At 37.1% G+C, this 20,739-nt stretch overlaps 1 protein-coding gene across 2 annotated transcripts in view; it reads right to left on the bottom strand.

Moving 5' to 3' along the window:
* pik3c2g (phosphatidylinositol-4-phosphate 3-kinase catalytic subunit type 2 gamma) overlaps window positions 1-20,739 on the bottom strand; it is a 36,519-nt gene that overhangs the window by 14,772 nt on the left and 1,008 nt on the right. Inside the window, exons 2-19 of one of the 2 annotated variants that reach the window (XM_038284657.1) lie at window positions 20,481-20,643; window positions 19,618-20,083; window positions 19,430-19,509; window positions 19,128-19,285; window positions 16,765-16,879; window positions 16,530-16,641; window positions 15,271-15,341; window positions 15,121-15,184; window positions 14,906-15,031; window positions 12,861-12,891; window positions 7,868-8,048; window positions 7,656-7,778; window positions 7,399-7,527; window positions 4,969-5,083; window positions 4,757-4,890; window positions 4,468-4,656; window positions 2,697-2,790; window positions 2,372-2,466 (exon numbers count right to left, since the gene is read on the bottom strand). In XM_038284657.1, the coding sequence (XP_038140585.1) occupies window positions 2,372-2,466; window positions 2,697-2,790; window positions 4,468-4,656; window positions 4,757-4,890; window positions 4,969-5,083; window positions 7,399-7,527; window positions 7,656-7,778; window positions 7,868-8,048; window positions 12,861-12,891; window positions 14,906-15,031; window positions 15,121-15,184; window positions 15,271-15,341; window positions 16,530-16,641; window positions 16,765-16,879; window positions 19,128-19,285; window positions 19,430-19,509; window positions 19,618-19,986 (2,186 nt within the window). In that variant the 5' untranslated portion in view covers window positions 19,987-20,083; window positions 20,481-20,643. The remainder of the gene's footprint in view (window positions 1-2,371; window positions 2,467-2,696; window positions 2,791-4,467; window positions 4,657-4,756; window positions 4,891-4,968; window positions 5,084-7,398; window positions 7,528-7,655; window positions 7,779-7,867; window positions 8,049-12,860; window positions 12,892-14,905; window positions 15,032-15,120; window positions 15,185-15,270; window positions 15,342-16,529; window positions 16,642-16,764; window positions 16,880-19,127; window positions 19,286-19,429; window positions 19,510-19,617; window positions 20,084-20,480; window positions 20,644-20,739) is intronic. The other variant, XM_038284658.1, reaches the window with a different exon arrangement.

A 20,739-nucleotide genomic window follows, 5' to 3' on the forward strand; every position in this document is an offset into this window, starting at 1 on the left:
AGCTGTCTGGCTTGCAGTCATTGTTATACGGAAGAGGATTAGGGCCACTGAAAAAAAAAAAAAGTTAACTGATTTTTTTAATTTTATTTCAGTATAGTATGTGAAAAAAGTCAGAATTATGACTTTAATCTCAGAATTCTGACTTTTTCTCAGAATTCTGACTTTTTTATTGTCAGAATTCAGTCAGAATTCTGAGATTAAAGTCAGAATTCTGACTTTAATCTCAGAATTCTGACTTTTCACATACTATACTGAAATAAAATAAAAAAAATCAGTTAACTTTTTTTTTTTTTTTTCAGTGGCCCTAATCCTCTTCCGTATAACAATGACTTCAAGCCAGACAGCTGCAAATATACCCAATAGGTTGACTGAAGACATTAACAAACACCCTGTAGTTGTTACAGACAGCGCTGCAAATATGGTTTGTTCAGTGAAGATAATGCAGCTCATGCATGTCTGCTGTGTCCCCGCTGTGTCAGAATTCTGAGAAAAAAGTCAGCATTCTAAGATTAAAGTCAGAATTCTGAGAAAAAAAGTCTGAATTCTGAGATTAAAGTCAGAATTCTGAGAAAAAAGTCAGAATTCTAAGATTAAAGTCAGAATTTTGAGAAAAAAAATCAGAATTCTGAGATTAAAATCAGAATTCTGACTTTAATCTCAGAATTCTGAGAAAAAAGTCAGAATTCTGACTTTTTTCCCATACTAAACTGAAATAAAATTTTAAAATCAGTTAACTTTTTTTTTTTTTTCTTCAGTGGCCCTTATCCACTTCCGTATTGTTAGGTTTATTCAATGATGATTATAAAATTAATGTCTGTGTGTGCTTATTAAACATTTGTGCAAGGGGATGCTCCACTCCTGTCTCATGATTCAGTCAGGAGACCATCCTGCCTTGTCATTCTTGTGCAGCATCCTGTCTTTATGAACTGATCAATTGTTCTGTCAGAACAATACTCTGTTTGTAACCATGTGTCATGTTCTGTTAATAAAACGCTCTGCAGAGGAGGACCAGTGTGAGACAGTGTGTTTGAGTCTGGGGGTCAACTGTCTCTCCTTCTGCAGAAGCCGTATGAAAAATCCATTACTGTGTATTTCAGTTCTTCTTTTGCAAGCCTACATTTATGAACCCAACAGTCATCTTGAGTGCATCTTTCCTGCTCAGGTCACGCATCTTAAAACTAATCGATCTCATTCCCTAGACATCGATTTTGCAAAAATGTAATGGAATCGATTAAACTGATGTTTTTAACCAGTCCTAGTAGCTTCATCTGGTGTTCCTGTTTGGCTGTGACATCATCCTGGAGATAAAATAAATTGAATTGAATTGTCATCAAAGTGGGAATGATAGCATGCAGGTCTCCAAATAATTTCTAACTTAAAATTAAATAGTGAAAAGGTTCACAAGATAAAACATTGCAGGCAGCCAGTCTTTGTATTAAAAATGGACAGCAGAGACCAGACAGTTGTTTGTATTTAAAACTTAAAAGAAATACAGAACTCCACTCCAGACTACAGGCCTCACTTTACTATGTAAAGTATTCAAGTTTATAATAACAGCATCAAAGCCTGAACAGGTTTAACAGGTAAAGTATATTTAGCAGCTGTGAAGGAGAACACACCTTCTCTGTAAACAGAATCTGGGAGCATGACTTGCAAGTCATGAATAAACAGGCAGGTTTGTCCTTTGGACAAACTGAATCACAGACATGTTAAAAAATCTGGAGGTACATGGTCAATGGTAGCAAAACGTCTGGATGCCACCTTAGGTAAACATCTAAGAACTCACAACAACATCATAAAGAAAGAGAGGAGCGAAACGATGAAAACAACCATAAGGTTTTACATGAAACACCTCCTGAAGTTAATGTGGTTCCACCAGCCATCCACTCCCAAAGCATATTTCATTTTGCAGATGAACTTCCTTCCTCATATCCGAGAAAATCGAGCCGTATGACTTTTCCTGGGGCCAACCTTTGACTCTATCCACTTTTTCGCAGCCATGAGCAATTTTCTCTCCTTCTTCACCTCCCTCCCCATCTTCGCAGTCAGACTAATTATAATCATTAACCTAAATAGCTCTTCTAATGCTGAAGAACTGATACGTCAGTTAAATCTGTCCGACATGTCTGTACAGACTCCTCCTTGCAGTGTGAAAAGTAGTAATGTCATATACCGCATGCGCAAAGAGATATTTTCAAATCTTGTGAAATTTTTGATCAAGTACAGTCTGTGCAGCAGCCTGTTCTTACCATAAAATACATTCCATTGAGCAGAGAACATTTGAGTAAGGCAAAATCATTTTTTAGATTTATTTAGAGTTCAAAAATTTTTGCTTTAATGAAGTCTACCTGCTCCCAAAGTAAAAACTTACCAGTATAGCTGCTGAGCAATCCGGATGTTCTTCAGGGATCTCTCCAACAGCAGCATCACCAGAGGTCCATCAAGTTTCCATTCACTCTTCAGAGCCTGCAGGAAAGAAATTAAGAAATGGTCGTATTGAGTCACCAAATCAATGCATTTAAATGTTCTTAAAGTTGCATGGCTGCATGTGCATCAAGTTTGGTGTGAAGAAACCTGACTGGCCTGCACAGTGTGCTTGCCTCAGCCTTGTGGAAAACATTCATGATGCTGGAAGAGGGCTGAATTCTTATTTTCTTATCTAAATAAAAACCCCTTCCATGCTTTCTTTTACATACCTGGACAAGCTGGGGCAAAAACATCTCGAACTCTCCGTCTGGAATCTCTCCAAAATAGTTAACTGCAGCTTTTCTGACTGTCTCATCTGGAAAACTGCAAGAGAGGTTTTTAGAAAGCAAAAATAAATACATAACAAAACAGAAACAACAGGTGTGTTTGCCAAGAGAAATATTAAAAGAGCTGCTCGATTAGTACATGCCAGAAATGCAGGAGATTCAGACGACAGTCCTGAAAAACTAAATGCTACAACAACTGTAAACCAGAAAAGCAACTACTTTCTATGGAACACACAGCTGAAACCAGACACACTTAAAAAAAAACACCTGTAATCAAACTAAACTTTTCAATTTTGAAGTTACTGATTTCTATTAGGTTAATGGCAAGATGTATGGAGATATTTTTCTTGTTACTCAGAGTACATTATGGCGTTTTAATACCGCATGTAGCAACCATCTAATTGTTTCCGGTTAGGGGTGTAAATCACATCCATCATGGCGATTCGATTCAGTATTGATTTCCTGACCCAACGATTCGATTATTTTCGATACTCAAGAATACACCACGATTTTGATTTGATTCGATTAATCGGTTAATTTATATTTTTATTATTTATTTTTTTTTACACCTTACAGGCTAAACAAAGTTTCAAGTTTGAAATAAATCAATGAAAGCTGTACTATCGTTATGCTTTTTTTTTTTTTTTAGAAACAACAGCAAATAACAGAAGTAGAAAAGTTGCATCAAAAAATACTGCACAAAATCAGTGCAATGAGTGCAAAGCAATACCTGGGCTCCAGACGTCCCGCCCCCTCCACAGACGCTCCGCTGCTCCTCTCCCAAATTGTAGCTGACCTCAAACAGTGCCGCAGGCAGGAGGCCGGCTTGTTTTGTTTCTATGACCGAAATTGCGGAAAACAACTCGTGAAGTTTGACCCGCTAGAAGAGCGAGGTGCGCGAGAACACTGGGACCCTTTTTCCACCTGGATCTCCGTTCTTTTTGGCCCTCATGTCCCTCCGTTGTCGGACTAAACTCGCCCCCACTTCCTCGCCGCCTCGGCCGCATCTAGACCCCCAGCATGTAGCACAGACCACGCTTCAATATTGAGCATAAATAAAAAATGTCTGCATCAAGCTCACTGCAACACACTGCTGTCAGAGTATAACCAGGAAGCGAGGTAGGAGGGCAAAATAGGTTTAGCACCACCGCAGCACGGGAGGGAGAATTACGCCCAGGAGCAAATGGATAAAAATAGACCAGAGAAAAAAAAAACATGAATCGATTCTCTTGCGGACGTGTCGATGCATCGGATCGTCGGCGGTTGGATCGATGCATCCAACAGCTGCATTCAAAGGCTAAGTTACTGAGTGACTGAGAGTACGGTGTGATGATGTAATGTTAGTATTGCAGTGTTTCCCGCAGCCCTATCTTGGCGAGGTGGCCGCCTCGCCAAACTCACGCTACCGCCTCGCCAACATTTAAAAAAAACAAAAAAAAACAAAGTTTTAATTCATTGGCAGGCCCAGACCTTAAAACAGCATTGATAACTCTACTGATAATACTGAATTGCGACACCCTCTGGTTGGTTATATTACTACGCCATGGCAGAGGAGTACATTTTCTTTTATCATCCGAGTAATAATTTTTACTATGTATTGGAATGTAATTTACGGTGGTGTAAGGTGCTGGAAAAAGTTTTAAAATGGATCTTGAAAGTGCTTGAAAAGTGCTTGATTTTGACTTTGGAAAAGGTGTACGAACCCTGATATTACCTGGGAGTAAGCAGGAAAAGAGCCTCCTCTGGCAGATGGATGAGCCATTTATCTACCACAGTATAGATTTCTGTTAAGTCTTCAGGCTGCCACCGGGGGACTCCACTGAGCAGAAGGTGTAGAAAGGTATTGGTTTTATCTGCACAGTCACGTTTGCTCCAAAGGAAAGACCTCTCAGTTTCTTTCAGGCTGAAAATGCAAAGAAAACCTTTTTTTTATAAAAAAAACAGAAAGAAGATACGTTAAACTCCTGTTATTCAGAATTAGGTACCAAATGTCGCCAACTTACAAACAGATGCAATGCTTTTTGGAAACATTCAACATTTTACTTTGAACTTCATCACAAGGCTGAGTGAAGGTGATTGACTCAGGGAGGGCGATGGGTCTTTGGTATTCCCACTCATACTGCTCTTCAAATTCAAGCTGCAACAACAAATTATAACACATGAGAAGGTAATTTGATCCTACAGTCAAAGGTGTGTGTATCCTGGTAGTACTGACCTGCAGTATGACTCCTGTGGGCTGTCTGTGGCTGTCAGACAGGGCAGGGGATGGAGGAAAGGGTAGTTCAGCCAGAGTGGACATGCTGAGCAGGACAGTTCCTCCAACCAGCGTCCTAAACAAACAGAAAAACTAACATAGCTTTTAAACATCACAGACATTGATTTAGCCTTCATTTAATTTGTCTTAAGAGATTTCTTTTTCATAGAAACAAGAACTGGTGCAGAAGCTCAAAAAAGAAAAGGATTTTCTCTAATGCATACAGGGTCAATACACACCTAGGCTCATATATGCTGCTGCATCTGCCTAAATCTTTTATCTAGTTGTATTATTGCATCTAATTATCAAGCCAAGGGGCTCAACTGCAGATCAAAATCTCTTATCACCATCTTAAAGGCGGATTTGTTTGACAAATAAAGTCAAGGTCAGGCTTCCTTCTAGCATCAACGTTTCCAAGCTGTTAAAATTTGCTGTTTTAATACTATTAACGTTTAAAACCACATTTTGCCTATGATTACAATATTTTTGATTGGATCTTAAAGAAAGCAGGCGATTTAAATAACACCCTAACTATAATAATAAATATAGTATATTACTTTAGCTGAAGAACAAATATAGATTTTTTGTTTCAAACAAAAGTGTTAGAATAATTGTATATAAATGTATCTGTGTAGTGTTATCATGCATAAAGCTGTGTGCTATGTGCATGTGTTTATAGCCATTTTTTCTGAAGTATACTTTGATTTGTAGATTTGCTTTTGGGGAGGTTGAGGTTGATCTACGAGCAGCACTAAACCTGCTGAACTTTGGTGAACAGCTTCAACAGCTTAAAGTTTGACTGAACCCTGAGATTTAGAGGACATGTTTACTGAGACTGCAAGTCTGAGGTTCTTATGGGTTTCCCCCCGTGTAGTCTCAGGTGGGACCACTGATTCCAATAAATAGCAAGGAGAACGCTGGGACTGCAGAGTGAGGTGGAGATTGTAAACTCCGCAGTCTCTTCCTACTCTCCTCACGAGTAAACTAAATTAATTGTCTCTGTGTCTTCTTTCTTTCCCTGCATGTATGTATGATGTTTTAGATGCTTAGACCTGACAAAAAGCAATGAGATCCCATGACTGTGGTATATTATAAAACCTTGAAAATATCGCTCGACCTCTGCCAAATAAACATGGAAACTATGGAGGATAAAAAGTACCAAAATTTAATAAATAAATACAGCATTAAATAAATAATTAAATGTGTCAATAATTACTTAAATGTGGAATTAGATAAATAAATGTGTCATTCATTAATTAAAACCACGTCACTAATATAAAATGCCACAATTAAATAAATACAGCGAAAAACAATTAATTAAATGTGTAATTCATTAAATAAATAAGGAATTAAATATATAAATGTGTCATTAATTTAATAAAATATGTCTTCATTTTATTAAATATATATATATATATATATATATATATATATATATATATATATATATATATAATTATTTCTAGGGCTGGGCGATATAGAAAAAAAGCTTATCGATAAAAAAAAATGCACATTGATCGATATCGATAATTATTGAAAAAATTTGAAACCATATTTTATGTGCAGCTCTGCCTGGACTTTTTATAATATTGCTAAATGATTTAATTATAATAAAGAACACGAACACAGACTTCTAATTAAATCTTTATTTAATCAACTTTTTTAACCATAACCATTTATTTATTTATTTATTTATTTATTTCCACATTTAATTAATGAAAGACACATTTAATTATTTATTTAATGCTGTATTTATTTATTTAATTTTGGCACTTTTTATCCTCCATAGAAACACGTAAAATAAAACTTAATAAAAGACACACTAGCATAGTTTTACAGCCATTTCTAAGGCTGTCAGTCATATAGGTTTATACAGAACTACAGTCTTTTGTCAAGATCTGTAGGCGGACTCAAGCTGTGTGTTGAAAGCGTGTTGAGTCAGATGGAAAGTCCTACTTTTCCATCAACACCTGCAAGCACAGCTGGAGAAATGCTTTAAGGGACAAACACTGGGTTATTTTGGGACATAGAACCCAGAAACTGTTTGGTGGGGTCATTTGAGCCTTTAAACAGTTGGGACAGTTTTCCAACAATGGACATCCTGCTGATAGCATCCTGCTCCAAGGCGGATTTAATGCTCCTTTATTCTGCTGCATTACACCAAGTGGAAGAAACAATAAAAGGAGGAAGTTCTCTAAAATTGTCTACTTGACATAACTGGTTGTTACTTCAGCTCGACAGCCTTTGACCTGATTCTTTAGATGACGTAATACGGGATTGATTAAAGCTCTCACTTTGGTCCAGACATTCAGCCAGGTGTTTGAGGCTTTTAAAGTGAAATGATTTTAAACTTTATGAGCCTAACAAACTTCCCATTAGGAGTAAACCTACCTATTGTTATAGAGGGGCAGCACCGCCCAGCTCAAACTTTCGGAGATTTTCCCTCGCTTTGTGCCTTTAAGGTGAAATGTCAGCATGCACTCATACGGTAACTCATTAACTCGAACAGGAAACACCATTCTGAAATATAAAAAAAAAACAACGAGACATATTTTGTTATCTTTTAAAAATTAAGCCTTTCATTTAAATATCTTTTAAGCAACATGGACAGATTGTATTTAGAGTAGAAAACATATTTCTGCCCTTACAGGCGGTTACAACTGATGTTGTTTCCGTGTGACAAGGCTGTGCTGATGTTTTCTGAAGCGCCGGTCTCACAGATTTTTGTTTCTCCGTACGTCAAGTCACAGGATACGGAAAAACTTTCATAGCTATAATTGTGGAAAAAAGGGAGAGAAATAAAAAAAGTCAGTTTCTGTTCTGCAGGAATGAAGAAGAAAGAGTTTGAGTTTGCTCATACTTCATCCAGCTCGGGTTCAGCTTGTAGAGAGATACTATGCTGAACTGCAGGATTTCCTCGTTGTCATCAACGTCACGGGTTTCGGGTCTGCCGATGAGACTCTGGGATCTGAAGTCTGACTGGAAGTTGTCAAAATATATTTGGAGCACTTTGAGTAGCGCCCCATTCAGCATGATCATGGCTGCAAAACAGAAACACAATAAATGAAGAAGTGGTACGTATGTTAATATTTTACATCATTGTTGTCGGAAATTTTTTATCTCTCTTCTATTATTTATTAATTTATCCTATTTACTCGCTATAAAAGTTTTCACTGTCTGGTTCTCTCTCAAGGACACAGAATTCTCTGCAGGATGGTGTTTGTAGACCAGATATAGCTTCTTCCCATAACAAACTAGATTCTTTCTCAAGTAAGGGGGGACGAACGCTGTCCAGATTAGAACAGTGTGCCATTAGGGCTTCATGATGACTGTTCTCTCTTTGCAAAGATATGAATAAATCTGCCGACTGAGTGAAATCCATCGATCTCCATTAATTTAACTAGGATGAATAGTCGAATACTTTTTTCCCACGACAATCATAAATGTGGATCAACATTAGCAAATGAAGAGAACCCTCTAGAAGCCTTAGTAAAGACGTGATATGCTAACCTGATTACACAAAAAAAAAACATTACTGACACAAAGATTCACCTCTTTGCTGCTGATATAACCAAAGTCATTTTTGTAGAAATCGAGGAGAGGCTTTTCACCCTAAAAGCATAGTGCTGGAAGCATTTTTTTTGCTGTCAGTGGAACATTTTCATTGCATAAAGTGCGTGAAATTCAGATTATTTAATTTGACCTCCAATGAGTTGGTTGATCGTTAAAACTTAGATACAAGTGGTTGTGCAAATTTTTTTTACTTGATAAAACAGACCAAAGTGTAGCTTCTGGAATGGCACCAAGCTTTTGACATTTCTTAATATTGACTAAAAGCAGAGCCAAGACCTGGAAATCAATGTTAGTTGTAAGTTATAATGATCTCCATCTGTATGCCAAGAAGTGGGGTTAAATATCCATCCTCAAATGCGTTGACCTTGTTAATAGACAAACTCTGTTTCCTCATGGTTGTGAAACTAAAACACCCTCCCACCTCTAACAGGCATATTTCTATATACCAATCAAATGCATTTTTTATAGATTACCACACACACTATTAATAAAAATATGTATTGTAACAAATAAATCCTTGTATTCTTTCCAATGACAATAAAGCTTCTTGTTGAAAGTTAACCTGTCTCCGCCAGATGGATTTGCTCCACATATCCATCTGGAAACCTTCTGTTGAAGTAATTTTGGGAAGGGGCGAAAATACTGGTTAGCTGATTGGCCTATGTTGGTGATAGACGGGCCAAATAAACCAATCAGATCAACGAAGCATATGACGTAACAGAGCGACGACGAAGAGGAGCCAATTGATAGATCAAACTCTTGCCAAAACCAGTCGGGAGAAGAGCAAAAACATCTTTTCCTCTGAGAAAAGCCTCCAGAGCAGTGTTTTGCTCTTCTTTCAGGGAAGAAATACTCTGTAATTCCGATTAAACTTGCTCGATAGCCAAGCTAACGCTAGTTTCATCGGCTGAAGCCGCCATGTTCTTTAGACTGAACTGTCACGCTTCTCGTTGCGTCACACCTCAACCCGCCTCAAAGCCAACGCTGATTGGACGTTCGTTTGGTGAACGGTTCCAAATTTACTTTAACGGAGAGTCTCCAGACTGATCTGCGAGTGAAACCTTGAAAGCTCGCGAAATCAGGATGGTCAGGAGGGCCACTCTGGGTCCCTGAGCAAATGACCCTTAACCTCACACTGCTCCCCGAGCGCCGCACAATGGCAGCCCACTGCTCCCCAAGGGAATGGGTTAAATACAGAAAATTCATTACGTTGCTCTGTACTCGTGACAGTGCAATGACAATAAAACGCTGGAAATTAACTTATTTATAGTTATAGACCTGCTAATTATTTTAAATGTTATGTTGTATTTTACTTTATATGATTTACAGTCATTAACATATTTTATTTCAATACATAGAAAAAAAAAGCAACAAAAACCACAACTTCAGGAAGAAGAATACAATCTAAAGGAGTAATATGTTTAGGGTTAAAGAAATGAGGGTTAACATATAGCTTAGTAAGGACGTGTCATGCTACGTTCACACCGCAAATGATTGCAGCATCAAAAAGGAACACCTGCTGCTTCATTTTGATGTTTGTCCACATTAAGGTCGGACGCGCTGCTCTTGAGGCGCGTCTAGTAAAGTGTGTCCAGATGCGTCTGATGCTCCTGCTGCAGAAAGCGGTTTTGCTATATTTGCTGTGATCAGTGGGTAAAAAATAGTTTTAATGCATTTTTAAGTGAGAAAGTCGAGCTGAAAGCATTATCTGTCCAGTCAGCTCATCCAGATTAATATCCTGTCTTCAAATATTATTTCTCCGTTGGAGGCACTCAGACCCCCACATACCGGCGGTGCGCTGTCACTGGAAATCCCCAGCAGCAGCTGCAACAGGCCCGGCCGCCTCTTGAGGGTTTTCCCCTATTGTTGGTGGTGAACGGAAGTAGATTTTTGTGTTTTTCAGGTATGTGGTACAAACTGCAGGCACCAGGATAATAAAAACGAAAGTATTTTGCTGGCAGGTTTCGACATTTTAAGTTAGTTTGGCCATTAATAAACAGTTCCAGAGGAGTGATCATAGCACTCTGCATCAGCAGTGCTGTGTCTGCCTCACTTCCAAGCTCAGATCAGCTTCTCTGATTTGTTGATATGGCTAACGCTAGCTTTTAATTGGCTGAAGCCACCATGTTCTTTAGACTGAACTGTCGCACTTCTCGTTGCATCACACCTCAACCCGCCTCAAAGCCAACGCTGATTGGACGTTCGTTTGGTGAACGGCTTCAAATTTACTTTAACGGAGAGTCTCCAGACTCATCTGCGAGTGAAACCTTGAAAGCTACACTCCCACGGCCTGGCAATGAACTTATTTATAGTTCTAGAGGTGCTCAATTTTTTACATTTTAAGTTTTATTTATTTCATCATTATTGAAAAGTTGTCATTTCTATTAGCAGCAGATGGTCAAACTCTATATGATTTACATTCAATTAACATATTTAATTTCACTACACAGAAAAAACTAAACAAAAACTGATAACTTCAGGAAGACTAAAATATAAAGGATAAATATGTTTAAGGTTAAGGAAATAAGGGTTAACTTTTAAAATTAAAATTCAACGGGAAAAGCTTCCGGAAACTGTATGTAATAATGTATGTATTGTAGGGTTGTCAGGATACTAAAGTTTTCAACTCAATACCGATACCAAGTAAAATATTTAATCCTCGATACCCTTTTGATACCACAAGAATAAAAACAAATACTCTAAAATTCAACAAAAATATTTTCATTACTAATAAAATACAAGAAAAAAAAAATAATACTTTGAGGTTGTATGCTGTGCACAATATTTAGCAAGCTTGATAAAAAACTTGCAAAATTAAAATTAAGTGGCCCTTCCTTGGCTACGCTTTACACACATAAAAATGACACTAGCCAAACCGGTTAAGAAACAAAAATCATTCTCAGCAGCTGCACCTGTTACAAAAAAAGTCTGAAACTGAAAAATTCACAGAATTATTCAATCACAGTGTTCAGAAAGTGCATTTTCCACTATTCTGCACTTTCAGTATCAATACTTTTTTGCGTATCGATACTTTTGACAACCCTTATAGCTATTTTTTTCATTTTGCCTTTTTTTAGCCTTTCATAGAGATGTTGCAGAAAGGTGGCTGAGATCAGATCAGCCCAAAGAGGACAAATAATAGGGTCAGACTTTTGCTTCATCTGACATGTGCAGCCTCATGAGCTGACAAACAGTGGTGTCAAAAGTACACACATTTGTTACTTAAGTAGAAGTATAGAAACTGCAGTTTGAAGTTGAAGTATCAAGTAAAAGTGAAAAATTATTTGCCCCCAAAAAACTACTTAAATAATAAAAGTATAAAGTAACCTTTAAAAAAAAAAGCCAGATGCCACTATGTAAACTGAAAGCTACATTTTTCGACTATTGCGAAAAATTCTTTGAGATAGTGCCAACAATTCAATTCAATTCAGTTTATTTATTTTCAGTTTATTTTTTCAGATGGAGCTTGGCCATTTAAGGCTTTACATGTGAGAAGGAGGATTTTAAATTTTATTCTGGATTTAACAGGAAGTCAATGAAGAGAAGCCAGGATAGGAGAGATATGATCTCTTTTTTAAATTTTCATCAGAACTCTGGCTGCAGCATTTTGGATCAGCTGAAGGCTTTTAACTACAGTTTGTGGACTTCCTGATAGTAAAGAATTACAATAGTCCAGCCTTGAAGTAACAAATGCATGGACTAGTTTCTCAGCATCAACCCTGGACAGGAGATTCCTAATTTTTGCAATATTCCTCAGATGCAAAAAGGAAATTCTAGATTTTTTACTTTATCTGAAATCAGTTTAATCCCATCCAAATGAAGGGAGGTCATTTGGATGGGCCAGCCAATACGCCAGCCAATGATCTGCATTGGATGGCGCACATGACGGGAAATAAATATTTATAAACATGAAACCGAAGCAAAGAGTAACGAGTAGCGTTTGTTTTAAAAATGTAAGGAATAGAAAGTACAGATACTTGTGTGAAAATGTAATGAGTAGACGTCAGAAGTAGGGGGAAAATAAGTAATGGAGTTAAGTATAGATACCTAAAAAGTGTACTTCAGTACAGCAAAAAAGTATTTGTACTTTGTTACTTGACACCTCTGCTGATAAACATTTCCTGATCAACAGGAAATCTGTAAATCTGCAGCAGAAAACCACACAGTATGTGGCTCATTTTACTCTATTCATGAGACATCTACTCCAAGCTTAAATCAGCTCATCAATTACAATTAACCACCTTTTAACCGGCTTTATAAATGCTGTTATAGAGACTCACCAGCTTCACACTCCATTACTTGATCTTGGCTCTGTAAAGGAAACAAATGTATTGTAACTTTATTCAGCTGATTGATGACATATGTACACAAAGCGCTTACAAAGGCATTTATGATACCTTAACTTTATTCTGTATTATATAACATTGCAGCTTTATTGGTTAATGTTTTACTGCTTCATGTGATAGACCAACACAACGTAGTGACATCACTGTGAAGTGGAAAGTACATTCAATTCAATTCAGTTTATTTCTATAGCGCCAATTCACATTGCATGTCATCTCAAGGCACTTTACAGTTCATCAGATCATCCAGTCGGATTGATTAAAGGTTTTCTATCTAAGGAAAACTAGTTGATTGCATCGACTCATTGACTCTTCAGCAATCCCTCACACTAAGCATTCTTCTAGCGACAGTGGAGAGGAAAAACTCCCTTTTTAACAGGAAGAAACCTCCAGCAGAAGTAGATAACACAGTGTTTTTTAAGTGTAATGTGCACATTTTTTTTGGCTCTTCCCTTAAATCTAAACCTTATATAATTACTTTAATCTGAATTTAGCAATTTTGATTCTACTGCACCAATCAGGTGGAGGCTAGCTTTCAGAAGTGATTTCAAAGTTTTGCCAAATATTCTCAGTTGAATTTAGAACCAATGCATGAATATGCTTTGATTAAAACATCGCTCATTAGCTCTGACTGTGAGAAAGTTAATTTCCAAACGAGCCTCAAGTCTTTTGCAGCCTCTAAATCTTTACTCTGCATTTGCACGTTTTTTAATTCTATCCGTATAAGTATATCCACAGCACAGCTGCCATTATTAGGTGTCACTGTAGGGATGTTATGTTCAGAGTAATGAGGTTTTCCTTTACCACCACAAATACTGATTTGTGGGGTAGCCATCAGGTGCAAACAAGCAGTAAACCACGAAACGAGCTACAAAAACATGTATGATGCGGAGTCCAAAAAATTCAAACACAAAAAACAAATGCAGCAGGAAAATGCTGCAAAAATAAATAAAAAAGCAATGACTAAAAATAAGAGCAAAATTCTACAATCAATAAAACAAACGCAAAAGAAAAATAATAACCAAGTCGGACCAAACCCTCAGTACTAACAGCAAGTTAAGCTTTAATGCAGGATTTAAAATAGAAAGTTAAAAGAAGAAATAAGTTTTTGTATCTTTCCTTTTATTGTCAAACACAAAGTCTTTCAGTTTTGCAGAATAACAGTAGTTGTGTACACTACTTTTCAATTAAGATAACTTTAAACTATTCTCAACTTTAAAGCGATACACTCTATACATTGCTAATGTGGTAAATGACTATTCTAGCTGCAAATGTCTGGTTTTTGGTGCAATATCTACATAGGTGTATAGAGGCCCATTTCCAGCAACTATCACTCCAGTGTTCTAATGGTACAATGTGTTTGCTCATTGGCTCAGAAGGCTAATTGATGATTAGAAAACCCTTGTGCAATCCATGTTCACACACCTGAAAACAGTTTAGCTCGTTAAAGAAGCTACAAAACTGACCTTCCTTTGAGCAGATTGAGTTTCTGGAGCATCACATTTGTGGGGTCAATTAAACGCTCAAAATGGCCAGAAAAAGAGAAATTTCATCTGAAACTCGACAGTCTATTCTTGTTCTTAGAAATGAAGGCTATTCCATGCGAGAAATTGCTAAAAAATTGAATATTTCCTACAACGGTGTGTACTACTCGCTTCAGAGGACAGCACAAACAGGCTCTAACCAGAGTAGAAAAAGAAGTGGGAGGCCGCGTTGCACAACTGAGCAAGAAGATAAGTACATTAGAGTCTCTAGTTTGAGAAACGGACGCCTCACAGGTCCCCAAGTGGCATATTCATTAGTTGTACCCGCAGTAGCCTCAATCTGCTCATTTCTGCTAGCACCTGCTGGCCTCTGTAGTTTTATACGTAACTTTCATCAGTCTAGTTTGACCAGAGCACCGTAGAACTGATGGACATACTTAAGAGTTTGACAGAGTGACTAACAAGAAAAACTGTAGTGAACTTCAGGAGACCACCTACCAGATGTATTTGAGAGATTCTGTTCAGTCCGCTGATGGCATCCTCTAACTCATTACACGTGAGCCCAGATAGAAGATTACAGATGATGCGGACATTGGTCACAACCAATGGGATACTCTTACCAGACTAAAAACATGATAGAACTCAGGTGAGGAAAAAAAATCCAAACATTAAAAGCCACCATTTTAAATACCACTTTGGTTCTTTCCACAAACCTTGTTGCTTATAAGGTCTGCAACATGTTTGTTGTAGGTACTGAGCACATTTTCCATGCTAAACCTGTGAGGAATGATAAAACACACACAGACGTCAGCCCAGTTGTTTTGTAAAAACACTAAATTGAGCTATATTTGATGGTATCTTACTTGGAGGTGCTGTGGACGCTGACTGGACCCTGGAACTGATACAACTTGCACTCGATTTTATCATCCGCATCCTAAACAACAGATTTCATTGCATTTTTCATACTGATCAAAATCCCATGTTTTCTTATTGGCTGTAAACCGTTCTTCCTTTTTTCTTGTTCGGAAATACCAGTATTTGTTACTTTGTGTGTAAACAAAGAGTTAAAAGTCAGGGTGGAGGTTTTTACAGCCACCATTACTCTCATGGTGGCCCTGAAGCTCTTAGTGCTTGCAGCAGCAGCATTTGAAGTTTAAAGGAAAATCCCGGTCATATTCAGAATTAAAACTTCTTAAAGTACTTTAATTATGAAATTGTTACATATTGTTCAATAAATAAGTGTTTTTAATTAACAGTAATTTTCATTTGAATGTGCTTTACTGGAGGCATCCATGTTTGTCAAAGAACACTACTGCCACCTACTGGTTTGTGACGTCACGGTGCGGTATCGGCTGTTGATCAAGTCCCAGTGCTGTATCTGGTGTTCGTCACAAGTCACTATTATCCAACTCATCTTGAAAACATTCTTCTTCCGAAAGTTGGCTACATATTATGTGTTTTTTCTCTGGCCAGAATTTCGATGGCAAATCCTCCCTCTTCAAGTTGGCGATCCAACGACCAACCCGTCCGTGGAGGATCAGGAATCAGAAAGGTGGAATAACTCTTTTTTTCACTTTTACCCGATGTATTCCAGCATCCAGCTGCCATGCACGTGGGCATTGTCAGTTTCACTATAGCTCTGGTGAATTTCAATGGTGAAGTCCTCTGAAAATCTTCAATAATTGTTGTTGATTGCAGATGCGTCTAATAGTTCCCATTGATTTAGCTTGGAAAGCGGGGAGAATGGCGCTAGGCTTACCGCACCGTGACGTCACTGCTGGAAGATGGCAGTAGGAAGGTGTTACTATATTTGGGCAAAAATGGCCGCTCCCAGACTCAGTGATCGTGACGAAGATTATTATTTTTATTTTTTTACCAATTAACACTAAATTCATTAAATTACCATGAATGTATTTGTTTTAGGTAGAAATAATGATCCATTGATTATTCCTTGCTGACCGGACGTTTCCTTTAAAGATGAGACCAATCCTTTACTTTCAATGTTTCTAACTTTCAGCTGTATTAGAGGAAAAAAAAAAATAATAATAATAAATATATATATATATATATATATATATATATATATATATATATATATATATATATATATATATAGACTCACATCTCTGGATAGATGCCGTTTAAGGTTGTTCACGTGGACCAGTCGAAGATTGATCACCAGTTTTGACTTGTAATACATCTGAACTCTCTCATGCAGGCCCAAAAGTTCCTCACTATAAAGAGAAACAAAGGGAAAAAAAAAAACTAAACAATAAACTTTAAAAAAAAGTCCAACTGAAGCTTAAAAGCAGAAGCGGATGCATGAGTGACATGAACAAAAACAGAAACACACTCACTTTCTAAGGTATTCCTCCGCATCACAAAATTTTAAAACGTAATCCTTGCTTGTGTCAGCTGTGCGGTCCAGTAACTTGAAATAATCATCAATTAGATCCTCCACCTTCTTGTTGGCTGATTGACAAAACCAAATAAAAGTTACATAATGTACAATTTGTGTGTATAATGATTATTCAGTCCTGGTTTAACAATAAATATTGTAGTTATTAAGCAGGACTAATGTACAAAAAAAAGTTACAAAAAATAAATCCCCTTTCTTTTGCCTTTACTTTTTTTTTTTCAGAAAGTTTGGATTACATTATAAACAATCTCTGGCATAAAAAAGGAAAATGTAAACAATTTATGAAACTCTGAAATGGTTTATGCCTTTAGCAAATAAAAAAGAAAATAAAAAAAAACAATTTTGCCAGACCAGACCTTTCACTAGAAATGGAAAAAAACGGTTTTAATTCAACATAAACAAACAAAAGCAACAAAAAAGAAAACAACAGATGAGAAAAAAAAAACAACAACCCAGCATTAAAAGACAAAAAATAAAATACTAACAGAATGTAAATTAGGGGTGAGGTTTTCTCACTGGATGCCCATGCAGTAAGCTAGATTTAGACCCCTTTTGAAGAGCTAATGGCACCCCATGATCAAATGGCGCTCTGGGCGATGAGCCAGAGTACTCAAATTAAAACAAAGCACATAGTTTTGCTCAAACTACATGTATAGGTACAAATAAGATAGGTAAAGATGTCTAAGGTACAAATAAGATAGGTAAAGATGTCTAAGGTACAAATAAGATAGGTAAAAATGCCTAAGGTACAAATAAGATAGGTAAAAATGTCTAAGGTTCAAATAAGATAGGTAAAAATGCCTACAGGTACAAATAAGATAGGTAAAGATGTCTAAGGTACAAATAAGATAGGTAAAAATGCCTAAGGTACAAATAAGATAGGTAAAAATGTCTAAGGTTCAAATAAGATAGGTAAAAATGCCTACAGGTACAAATAAGATAGGTAAAGATGTCTAAGGTACAAATAAGATAGGTAAAAATGCCTATAGGTACAAATAAGATAGGTAAAGATGTCTAAGGTACAAATAAGATAGGTAAAAATGCCTATAGGTACAAATAAGATAGGTAAAAATGCCTACAGGTACAAATAAGATAGGTAAAGATGTCTAAGGTACAAATAAGATAGGTAAAAATGCCTACAGGTACAAATAAGATAGGTAAAAATACCTACAGGTACAAATAAGATAGGTAAAGATGTCTAAGGTACAAATAAGATAGGTAAAAATGCCTATAGGTACAAATAAGATAGGTAAAAATGCCTATAGGTACAAATAAGATAGGTAAAAATGCCTATAGGTACAAATAAGATAGGTAAAAATGCCTATAGGTACAAATAAGATAGGTAAAAATGTGTATAGGTACAAATAAGATAAGTAAAAATGTGCATAGGTACAAATAAGATAGGTAAAAATGCCTATAGGTACAAATAAGATAAGTAAAAATGTGTATAGTTACAAATAAGATAGGTAAAAATGCCTACAGGTACAAATAAGATGTGTATAGGTACAAATAAGATAGGTAAAAATGCCTATAGGTACCAATAAGATAGGTAAAAATGCCTATAGGTACAAATAAGATAGGTAAAAATGCCTATAGGTACAAATAAGAAACGGACAAACGGGTCCACCCCCCCTTGGAATGGGGGTCGTTTGGCTTCATTTTTTACTCTGCAAAGCTCTGATTAGCTGTTTTATAGCTATGCTAGAAAGCCAAAGTTCAAAGCTTGCTAAAGAATTTAGATGAGCTGTTTCAAAGACTTCTACTTTAACTGGAAAGACAAGATCAGACGTCATTTACTGTTACCTAGCCTGAGTTTATGATAAGTATTTTGTTACATGTGGCTGGGGTTGGGGAAGTCCTGATCCTTCTTTCTTTGGCAAAGTGCACTAAAACTTTCCTGAAACTAAACAACTTTTTTTTAAATCCCTGCTCAAAGGTTTGACTAATCCAAATTTTTCACACTTTGATCTAGTCAATGGAAACCCTCACATCAGATATAAACTACATTGTGGTTAATATCTGATTTCTTAGATAGCTGGTGTCGCCTTTACTGAATGGTGTCCAAGATGGTGGGGCGTTTGTTGCTTTTACTGATTTATTTCACTCAAACTGCTTAGTCTAATGCAAGTATATGAGTGAGATCATGCTTTTTAATATGTTTAATCATTCATTTCTGACTGGATTCAGAAATTCCGGCTAATTTAGACGTTTACATAAATATTTCAAAGGTAAAACTGATTTGATATTAAATGAATGTGTGTTTTATGGTTCTTTGAGAAAGTGAAGTTTATGATTTTTTACCTGGTGTGGGAATGGGGAACATGAGATTTCCCTCCTCGGTGGATATAGTGACTTCTATCCCCACCTGCTGCAGCAGAGCAGGGTGGATCCGTAACAGCTGGCCCCATACTACACCTGGGTTGTGAACCCTGTCTGTGTGCTTGTATCGGGACATCAGCCTGTTGAAGTAGTCAAAGAAAACATGCGTCACCGTTAAGAAACGTAACTATGGAAACTAAAAGCTACCTGAACCTGAAAAGTATCAGGAAACGAAAAAACGTTTCGCATGACAAACATTTTTTTAAAAAAAGTCCCTGTCTTACTGTGATGTTGCCTTGCTGAATGAAGCCAAGTTCTTTGTGCTGCCTTCTGGAGAGTCTAGCAGTGTAATGGCCCATGGATTCTAAGTGTAAAAAAACCCCAAATAATTCACTTCTTTTTCTTTTTCCTTCACTTTCCAAATTCAGTTTGGGACAAACACGTCTAAGTTATATATATTAAAGATACTCACATGAGGTTTTACTTCTGTTCTGGACCGAACCAACTTATGAGGAGCCTCGATATCACATGAAATCTGCTTTTGGCTACAGCCGAAAGGTGCCGGATTCCTGGGGGGCAGAGGAGGGGGTTGACCTCTGACCGGGGCAGGAGTACTCGGTAACCGTATTCTAGGAGGAACCGGTGGTGGATCGTTCCTAGGAGCCTCTCTTCCTCTATCTTCAGTCTGGTTTTCAAGTGTCGGAATGAGCCCAGATAGGGAGGTCTCATACAGATTATTTCCTGATATGGATTCATAATAATTATCTAAATCGTCCCTCAAAGGACTCGGGTCGTCGGTGACAGGATTCTGTCTCAAAAGAAACTCTCTTTGAGCAGCCATAGGATTTTTTTAAGGAGATATGGCACAACCTGGTTTTAATTGATGGTGTTTAAACTGCTGCGCTGGTCCTTACTTCATGGCAAGACAAAACGAAGAGCTAAAAGACAAAACAAACACAAATTGAATGAATTACATTAGAGCTTGCACCTTAATCCAGGAAGGATGAGTGAGTCGTTTTATGAGCGCCTTTAAACCTGAAGGTCTATGTTGATCTAATCATTAACAAGATTTCAAATGTCAACAGGAAATCCAGCAGAGCGCGCCAGTAGATCTATGGAAATACCCTCAAACTTGAAATAACCGCGTAGAATTTGTTATTTTAACTGTAAATAAAACTTCAATCAATCAGAATAAATAGAGATAACAGAGAAAAGATGTCTAAAAAAAAATCCTAACATGGATCAGAGATGCATAAGTCATCTTTTGATGTTAGTCTTAGTGAAGATCTAAACGTTTTTTGTTTAGTAATAGACAGTTTAGCAGGAAAAACTTACGATCAGAGTTCTGATATCAGGACAGCCATTCTTGTTCACGTTGAATTCCCGTATGAAGCCATGCAGAGCAAGTCAGACCTGTACTGCTGCTCCCAGCTGAGCTTCCTCAGCCCTCCTACTGTAACAAACCCAGCAGGTGCGCGCAGCTCCACCACTCCCTCTGCTGGAGGAAACTAAACATTACACCATCCACCTCAAAAGATGAAAGAGGGTTTTTTTTTTTAAAAACAACCTAAAAACATGAATAAACAATACGGAT

Source organism: Cyprinodon tularosa, unplaced genomic scaffold, assembly GCF_016077235.1.
Source record: "Cyprinodon tularosa strain WSP-4 unplaced genomic scaffold, ASM1607723v1 ctg200, whole genome shotgun sequence".
Classification (NCBI taxonomy): Eukaryota; Metazoa; Chordata; class Actinopteri; order Cyprinodontiformes; family Cyprinodontidae; genus Cyprinodon; species Cyprinodon tularosa.